This window comes from Tetrahymena thermophila (genome assembly GCF_000189635.1).
Source record: "Tetrahymena thermophila SB210 genomic scaffold scf_8254475, whole genome shotgun sequence".
In the NCBI taxonomy this organism is placed as follows: domain Eukaryota; phylum Ciliophora; class Oligohymenophorea; order Hymenostomatida; family Tetrahymenidae; genus Tetrahymena; species Tetrahymena thermophila.
Genome location: NW_002476250.1, coordinates 579,133 through 589,220, shown reverse-complemented (window position 1 = coordinate 589,220; position 10,088 = coordinate 579,133). Strand labels below are relative to the sequence as shown.

The 10,088-nt window shown below is 26.2% G+C and overlaps 1 protein-coding gene across 1 annotated transcript; it reads right to left on the bottom strand. All coding sequences in view use genetic code 6, as the record gives it.

Moving 5' to 3' along the window:
• Positions 1-493: 493 nt before the first annotated feature.
• Positions 494-9,828, bottom strand: TTHERM_00421210 (EF hand protein; the record flags this gene model as incomplete). The annotated part of the gene is made up of 20 exons (XM_001033375.2): positions 494-868; positions 927-1,076; positions 1,130-1,782; positions 1,838-2,762; positions 2,818-3,228; positions 3,281-3,779; positions 3,833-4,528; positions 4,576-4,933; positions 4,991-5,208; positions 5,263-5,675; positions 5,737-6,021; positions 6,147-6,560; positions 6,616-6,688; positions 6,736-7,207; positions 7,265-7,658; positions 7,721-8,015; positions 8,123-8,522; positions 8,576-8,838; positions 8,904-9,331; positions 9,463-9,828. The coding sequence occupies 20 exons, from the start codon at positions 9,826-9,828 to the stop codon at positions 494-496; spliced, it is 8,088 nt and encodes a 2,695-aa protein (XP_001033375.2).
• Between the last annotated feature and the right edge of the window lie 260 nt (positions 9,829-10,088).

Sequence of the window (10,088 nt, the reverse complement as noted above, 5' to 3'; positions counted from 1 at the left end):
AACCCCAACCCCAACCCCAACCCCAACCCCAACCCCAACCCCAACCCCAACCCCACAATATTTCATCAAAATTATTTTAATAATAACACTCAAAATATCAATTAAATTGAATTTTATACTAAAAATTTTATAAAAATACATGACATTCATCATAGTTAAAAACTTTATTAAGTTTAAAAATTATTGCTTTTAAATTGTATTGACAATAAAAAATAGCCAATTAAACAATTATAATAATCAAGATTGAAATTTAAAATATATATCCCATATTATCTTAAAAAATGAAAAAAAATATTACATTAACATTAATTTTCATTTTAAATATCAAGTTTGTTTTAATAAATTAAAAAACATATTTTAAATACTTATGATATAAAACCCTATTATTATTTTAATTAAAATACTTGAACATTAAAAATATACAAAAATTTAACAAATAATACATTCATATTTTATTTATATTAAAAAATAATTCATTTTTATTAAAAGTTGATCAATCTTAATGTTCTTCACTTTATTCTTCATCCTCTTCCCCTTCATAGATATCTTCATATGTAACTCTCCATATCAAAATACACCTATCTCTCTAAGAGCTCGTCACAAGATACTTTTTATCAGGACTTAGTATACATTAATTAATGAAATTAAGATGGTCAGTGTAACATTTGAAATAGCCTTTTGATTAGCTAGTGCAAGGGTAGCTGAATAATCTAATTGACCCCATTTCATCTGTGACAGCAATTTACCTATCACCTATTTTCTGCACTTTTAATATATTATTTTCATCTGAATAATAAGTGTGCAACACACCTTTCATATTAGGAGATACTTTAATACCATCTGTGCACCATTCCATGTTAAATTCAACCTATATTAATTAATAAGCTTCTTAAAGTTTTGTTCGATTTTTAAATTTAACAATTTACCTCTCCTTTGATGACTTTTTTGAATTCTCTATTTCTAAAATCTATTATTTCAACATCATCTACATTATCTTTGTAGAGAAGGAAGAAGTTATCAGTTGAAAAATCAACAAATTCTAGGGATGTTGATTAGATTGGAACAGGAATATAATGCTAATTTTATTATTTTTATGTTTAATATATTCATTAATTAATAAAAAAATTACAATAAAAACATCTTAGTCAGTTCCCACATACTTATAAATAATGATTTTTGCATTTGTTTTTTAATTAGGATCTAAAGCTACAGCAAGCATCTCTTCATTAAAAGATAGTTTTACATCAGCTATTTTATTATCAAAAATGATAGCTTTATTTCTTTCAGTGTAATCAGTTTAGTTAAAGAATTAAATCTTTTTTTCTGATGCAACAACAATCACTTGGTATCTCTTCAGTACAATAATAGAATGTATTTTCAAATGGAAGTGTATCATTTTAATTCTCTTAATTTTTCTTACATCCCATACACAGAAAAGACCATTTTCAGTTATTGTATATAATTTGTCGCTGTTACCATTGAATTAAATTGATTTTACTATTTCTTAATCATGGCAACTATATCTAAGCTTTTGCTTATTGTTGCTGCTTGTTGGATTTTTAATTTCATTTTCATTAGGTCTAATTAATTCATAAATATCTCCACTCTTTGTTCCTGCCAATATATACTTAGATCCTATGCAGACTGATTAAATATAACAGCTTTCTGGGTAATGCTCTTTTGCACCTTCTGGATTGATGTGATATTCATAAACTTTTTCAAGCATGAACGAATACTCACTACTTCCTAATTCCCAAATAATTACCTTTCCATCCATACCACCTTTTATATTTTTATTTTATTTATTTTAATTTCAATAAAATATTTAAATGCTTACCTGAAGCAAACATATTACTGTCTTTCGTTGTATTAAGACACAGGATTGGATGAGCATTTTAAGTTTTTACTATCTTTAGGTCGTGCCAAACATATAAAAATCCATCGCTTCCAGCTGTTATTATTGTTTCGTTCACAAAAATCAAAGATACGAATGTGACTTTAATTTACTCCTTAGCTTCATCATAATCTGCCTCTTCGAAATTTGCATCATCACCTTTTTTTTTTTGCCTAAAAGGAGAGCTTAAATTCCTTTGAGATTATTTCTTTTGCTTAATTGAAGATGATTAAGTGCCTTTACTTTTTTCATTATCAGCAAGATCCTAGGGTATTTATATTTCAAGATTTTAGTAGCTTAGAATATTGCCTTTCAAATTCCAAACAGAGATGTGCTATATTCCGCAGGTAATAAATTTGTAAATTGAATTAGGGAAAAATTCGATATCTTTAATTTTGTAGGGTACACTATTAGTAAGCTTAGTTTGACCCAAGACCTTTGATTCTTGACTATCAATTAAATATATGATAGCAGTGTAATCGTTAGAAAGAGCAACGCATACCACATGGCGGTTATCATATGCCATTTTTATATGCAGAATGTAATTTGAATTAGTTAAAATCATTTACTTTAAACAAGTCTAACTGCATATATCCCATATAATGATCTTAGCTTATATTTAACAAGTTCCTGCACATAGCAATTTTTTGTCTTTGCTCAATACAAAGCAGGATATTTCTGGATTTATCGTTGTAGGAGATTAATCTAATTTAATAAACTCTTATTTAACAAAAGGCTCATCGTCATCATCTAATTCCTCTGCTTGTTAATCATGTTGTTGTTATTATTAATCTTCTTCTTCTTTATCTTCGATTGAATCTTGTATAGTGTGTATTACTAAATTGTTTCCAGCAATATAAATAAATCTCTATAATTTTTAGAAAGAATTACATATCAAAAATAAATAAAATTTAAAAAATTACTTCATCGAAGTCATAGAATAAGTTTTGGTGTCTATTGTGAGCTTTACGTCCGATTATATTTATTAATTTGAGTTCACTTTCTCTATCTTTATCTTCATCAACATGTTAAATTGCATCTGCAACTTAATCTCTTAAAGGAAGAACATCCTTGATAAACTGTTCAAATTAATCCTTAGGTAAGATTTCAGCTAATACTTCTTAGTTTTTTAAGCTGATTTGATTTTCATCAATAAATTGATAATCTAAATTATCATAGTCTGACAATGGTCTTTCTATATGAAGCTTCCATTTTAATATACACTCATCGTTTATGCTAGAAGAAAACAAATACCTATATTAACTATCAAATTCAAGCTAGCTTATATAAGAAATATGGGCTGAATAACTCTTTGCATAACACATATCTTTTTCCTAATTTAAAATATTTTTTTTAAATTGTACATTTATTCAATAAAATAAGAACCTTAAGTTTGTAGTCATTATGCTCTTAATCAGATGATAATGAAAAATGTTTCACAAAGTGTATATTTCCCTTTGAAGAACCTAGCATAATTATATTTTTAATTTGGTTCATGAAAGTCATAATAATTGGTTGAGGATCGCTATTTGCTGGGGCAATAACTTCCCTCTTTTAATCTTAATCTACTAATGATTAAAAGTATGGAATATCTTAGCAATTCAATGCACAAGGGAAAATAAGGTCAACCCAATTTCTGGTTGGGTCATACTATTAAAGTATTTTTTGAGAAGCTACATCCCATAAACAGAATAAGCCTTGATTTGAATTTGTTATCCTAATTGACTAATTCTCTATTTCCTAATAATAAACTACTAAGTATTTAGCATCTTCAGAAAAACTCATAAAGTAGGCACCTAGATTAATACTATTTTCGTTTCTTATTATTTAATCATTTCTAAGAATTTCTTTCAGCTTATAATTTAACTGATTTTGCTGATTTAGCCTAATAAAAAAAATTTTTATTCATTTAAATAATAATTAAATAAGGATGTTTACTATGGTCTATAGATTCCTATATACGATTACTCTTTATCAACCGATTGACTGTCTCCAGATTATGATTATGATTCATAAGAGACTGCAAAAATATCATCTCTATCATTAAGCAATTCTTTATCTTCTTTAGCTTCTAGGTATTCTTTAATTGAGAACTTTATGTTTAACACAGCAGTTTTTTGATCACGGATTTCTTAAAATTCAGTTATAGTAGGTATAGGTCTATGCTCTTTTGAAGATTTGCTTGATCCTGTCTCTATGAAATAAAGCTTTAACATACCATTATTAAACCCAATAACAAAAAGATTGCCATTTGGTGAGAACCTAACTGCTGTAGGAATTCCTTCTTCTAAATTTTTAGATATCATTAGTTTATTTTATTCAAAATCTATAATAGTCATCTATTAATCTTCACCAACAGTTGCCATCAAATTTTCAAATGGATGGAGGGAGAAGAATAATTTTTTAGTATTCTACTTACTAGTAAATCTTTATGATGAGCTATTTCTCATGCAGATTTCATAACTAAATTTAAAACTTTCTGTTTAACCATAATGATCACCTTTCCTAGAGTTACTGTTTTTAATATCTTCGTCTTCATCACTTGATGCACTACTAGACTCACTACTACTGGCACTTTACTCTCCATAACTCATCTTATTCTAAACATTTACTTACTTCTTAGTTCCTTGATATCTTAATTTTAAAAAATTTTAGAAGCTTTTCTAATTAACTATTTTTACTCTAATGTGAATGAAGCTTCAAGAATATCTCCATTTCTTGTGCCTATTAGAATAATAGGATATACAACATCACTATCTCTATCTCCTAGAGCACTTTCGTTATCAGCCTTCTTCGGATATTTACAACAAAAGATGTCCAAACTTTAAGCTGAAAGGTTTCTTGTTTAAGGGATATCGTTGAAATGACCCGTGTGTCTGATTGGTATATCCTTAATTAAATTAAATTTAGTATCCCAAATTTTTACAATTTCATCTTCACCACATGTAATAATCAAGACTTTGTCTTAAAATAATTCTGTAATTTTTAAGCAGTTTATCATTTTCGAATGAGCTCTTTCCTTTGCCACAATATACTTTCCTTGATTTTTATAAATAATAATCATATAAATTGATATTATTTTTAGACAAGTGTTACCGCATGCAACTAATATTAAGTCTCCAACGTTATTGCCTGCAATAATATCAGATTCTATTTAATCACCCAAACTGTAGCTTATATAAGAAAGACATGTAATGCAAATGGAAGTAGAAGTTGTCTCTTCTTGAACATTCACAACCTTCTTTCTTAATAGATTTCTTCCACTCATTTCCCATAAGGTAATATTTTTATATCCACAAGAGGCAAACTCATATCTATTAAATAATTCAATTCAAATTATTTTTAATTTAAATTTTTATTTTTATTACTTGTTGTAAGGATTAAATATAATATCGAAAATCTATTAAGATCCTGTGTTTCTTATTCCAACAATTTCTTCTGTCTTCCAGTTCATTACCTAAATTGAAAATTAAACATCCACACCAACTGATATAAGCAAGCTAGAATCACGATCTCTTGAAAAAGTCATATGTATAATACCATTTTTATGATATGTTTTAAGAATTTTAAATGGTTCAGGATTAAAAACGTTCCAAATATGAATTTTAGGGTTTTAAGCACTCTCGCCAGTTGCAACAAAAAACTTCAGTGGATGTATTGCAATACAAGATATTTTATTTTAGTGGCCTTCATAGAATTTTTATTGATTAGTTAATGGATTAAAAACAACTCCAATTCTTCCACAGAAGTATACAAAATGTCTCTAACAGTTTTCATGAACCTATAAAAACAAGAAAATAAAGTGATTTAATATGATATTTGTTTTTTTATAAAATTTATACCTCATCGTAAGGTAGTAATTATCTTTTGGAAAATAACATTTCTTTTTAATACTAAACTGGAATGAGAATACTCTTATTCTAATTAGCTTAATCATTTTTATTCTTTTTCCCCATTTTATCTTTTTTCTTTTTATTTTAAGGGAGACCCATATAATATATATGAACATAGCAAAGAGTTCTTCTTTTGTCATAAGCTTAAAATCCAAATAAATATTCCAAACTAATGCTTATAGAAGGAGGTCTCTTCATCAAATATGAAGAGGCTTCAAACTTTGGGATATATTCCTATTTTTAAAGAGAGATAAAATTAACTTAAATTTATTCATAAAAATAAGTAAATGCTTAATTAAGCAAAATCAATCAATCAATTGCAATTTGTACTTTTAACTTTTAAATATATTATTATTTACTTAGTAAATTTAAGAGATTGTTTTATTATTAATTCCCTTAACTAGTATGAAAGAATCTTTATCTTATTCTAGATATTTAGAATCAGCTGTATAACTATAAACTATTTCTCTAACTAAATTCTCGTCTAATAAACCATTGAGCTGTTAAATATTAGTATCAAATAGCTATACTTTCATATTATCCATATTACCGAACACATTCTTTTATTCAAACTCCTAGCTAAAGTCTATTTTCCACTCTATAAGTGTGTTATCAGTTGAACCTAATGAGAAGAAAAAATCTTGTGTTTTTGCCATGCATAAACGAGATACTCTTGAAGAATGACCTCTTAAAAATCCACCACAGTTTTATTCTAGCTAGTATTTATCTTTCCAAAAATGAATATATCCATTAACACCAGCTGCTAAAAATATCTAGTAATTAAATACAATTTTTTCAAATAAAAGTTTAAAATATAAATTTGATTACTTTAATGTCACCACCAATAATTACGGGTAAATAATAGTCTTCGATTTAATTTTCCTCTCTTTCTTACCAATACCTAAAATAAAATTTGTTTAAATTTGATTTCTACAGAAATAAACTTACCTTGTGTTCCAAATAGTACAATTTATTTATTCATCAGATTCTGAGATTAAATTTTTCTTTTTTAAATCAGGCAGCTCAAATTTGTATAAGTTTTATGCTGTGCTCACTAAAAAGCTTTTATTATCATCAGAAAACTCGATAGAAATAGGCTCCTCATTTGCTAAAAATATATCTTTTTTATCTTATGCAAAGAAAGACGTTATAATTTCTTTTTTTTCTTAAAAATTTTATGTTGTAACACTAAATGAAAAAATAGACAATGAGTTATTTTTGCAAGCAGCTATCAGAGTGTTACCATCTCCAGAAAATCTTATATCATTAATTTAATTTCTATAATCAAAACTTTAATATTTTTCAGGTGTGTATAATTCTTATTTCATTTTATTCTAGTATTTAATGTTTATTCTACCATCTCGAAAACCTATTGCAAATATGTTTCCATGCTTTTCAGAGTATAGATAGTCAAGGGAAGCTTTATAATTCATAGATTAAATTAAATAAATCTGTATTAATTAAATGATAAAATTACATATTTCTCCATCGTATTACCACATGTCTATTATTTCATGAGATTCTAACGAAAAGGCATAAACTATACCTGCATCGCCTCCAGCATACAAAATTTTTTCATCGTTGTCAGCCTTTTAAAGAAGAGCTAGTGCATTTAAATTTCCTTTTAGCTTAGAAATGTAATTATTTCTCTAAAAGGTCTTCTTGTAAACTTCGATGTGTTTTAATTCTTCCTCTTCTGAATTTTCCTCATCATCTTCTCCATCTTCTCCTTGCTCATCTGCCTCTTCATCACTTGAAGAAGTATTTTTCTTTTTCTTCTTTTTTTCAGGGAAAAAATTTTCTTCAGCTAGCTTTTCTAATTGCTAAAGTTGTTTTTAGGTAACGAATTCAAACTAAATAACATCTCCTTCCTAAATTTTTACATAATTTTTAAATATCTATAATTAAATTTTAAAAATTAAATTAAGCATACCTTAGTAGCAGCTAAGACCTTAGTATTGAATGATTTTATCTAAACAATGTCATAGCTTATTAAGTTGAAGTGAATTTCATTTTAGGCAAAGCTGATTTCTTTTAATTAGTTTTACATACCAATATCCCACAAGTACACTTTGTTGTACGTAGCTACTAATATACCAAAAACAAAATTTACCATGCTTATTATGTCATCTTCGTATTTTTTAATAAATTAATTTTAATTCTCAAAGTTTTTCCAAATATTGATTCTTCCATTTTAATGACCAGTAATGATAAGAATAAGATTTTCTCTTTTTATAAAATGTTAAATATAAAAAATTTAATTTTATGGAGAATTTAAATTCATTTATGTATTAATCATAAATAAGCTTTTAAACTATTTAAAATAAAATTTTACTATTTTTTATCTTCAACTTTACTATATTTTGAATAGGGTATACGGACACTTGTAGCGCAAGTCAAATCTTCTTCAATATCAAAGTAGCCAAAATTTATATCATAAGTTATAAAGTGGCCATCAAAGTAGTGAAATAATATTAATTGTTTTGCAGAGCAAACAATAAAAGTGTTATCGTAATTAAAATAATCCATATCTAATTGACTATTTTAATCTGTTTTCTTAATAAGCTCATCTGAGTGGTTATCAATCGAAATCAATTCGACAGCTAGTTCTGTCATAAAGGTAGATAATACAAGTGTAGAATCTTTTACATTATATATTAAAATAGGCGAATTATCCCTAATACCACAGGTTGCTAAATATTCATCGTCTTTAAAAAACTTCATTAGATGCACACCTTAATCATTAAAAATTTATTGAAGTGACCCAGTTAGATTAAACAAAATTTACCTTATTAGTGAATACCTTTTATAACACCTAAATTTTATAGTGTGTTGGAATCCCAAATGTGAATTGCAGGTTTTGGAGCTAGCTCTCCAGTTGCAACAAGAGAAGCATTTTTGGCAACAGTTAAAGATAAAATTTCTGCATCATGCTCTAAGTAATGCTTTTACTCATATAGTTTAGGAAAATAAATAACAACTATACAGGCTGTAAAATATAAAATTTTTTCACTAGCAGCCTTTTCTCCTGGAGTTTTTATATATTCTAAACTAATTATTTAAAATGTAACTTTTTATTAAAATTTTAAATAAGTAATGGAAAGAATTAAAATTACGGCTTCTTAACACCTTCACTACAAAAGCCATAAACCCAATTTATTTTAGTGCTTACATCTTTAGTGTTATAATTTTGATCTGATGGATTCATATTAAATATTTTTTTTGATTTTTCAGCTATCCATTCAATTTTCTTTTAATAAGAAGAATTATTTATTATATCACCTAAACTCTTGTTAAAAAAATAAGTCTGTCTTTTTATGTAATTAGGCTCGTGCTCAACACTTATAGTTTTTATCAAATTTTCATAGGGTTTTTTAGTTTCAGGTGATTTCTATTCTATAATTGTTAAGAACTTGATGATTTCTGGAACTTTACTACACCATTTTATTAGCTAATTAGTATCTATTTTAGAATCATCGCTAAAGTAATTATTTAAAAATTCATTTATTTCATCCTCTTTGATTTCTAAGTTCTATTTAACTATCTTTATATAAACAAAAATACTTTAAACATAGATTAATATACATTCAGATTCATAAATGACACTAAAAATTGATACACACCAATAAAATATTTATATTATTTTAGTTTTAGTAATTGAAATTTATTTTTTACTTTAAGTGTTGCGTTTGCACAAGATATGAGCATAAACTCTAGGTCAATAATTGTAAGTACATTTAATTCATTAAAATCAAAAATATCAAACAAGAATCTAACTTTCTCATCAAAAGAAGCGTCAGAAAATAATATAAGTCCAGAAAACAGCTCCAACGCATCTATTAAACCATTGTTATCAGTATCCCAAATCTTAAATATCTATTCATTTGATCCAAAAATTTATTCATATTCTGTTAAATCTATAGAGAATGTATCACAAACTGATTTAAACGAACCATGATATTCTCTTAATTTTGATAAAGAGCTTTTTAACAGTGGGTTAGCCTATGGAGTATATTTCAACTAATTTAGAAAATTACCCATTTTTCAAAATTTTAGTTGGATTATAAAATAATAGTCTGTCTATGTTGGTTTGTTAAGAATGTATTTTACAATTAACTTTAAAATCTTTTTTAAATTAATGTATAATAAATATACTATGAGTAATCTTGTAAAGATTTAAATTAATTTTTTAAAACGCCAAAACTTATTTAAAATCTCTGAATTGGTTAATAAATTTAATTATATATTTTTGATAAATAAAAGCTGATTTATTTTGTATAAATACCAAAGATAAAGTAATT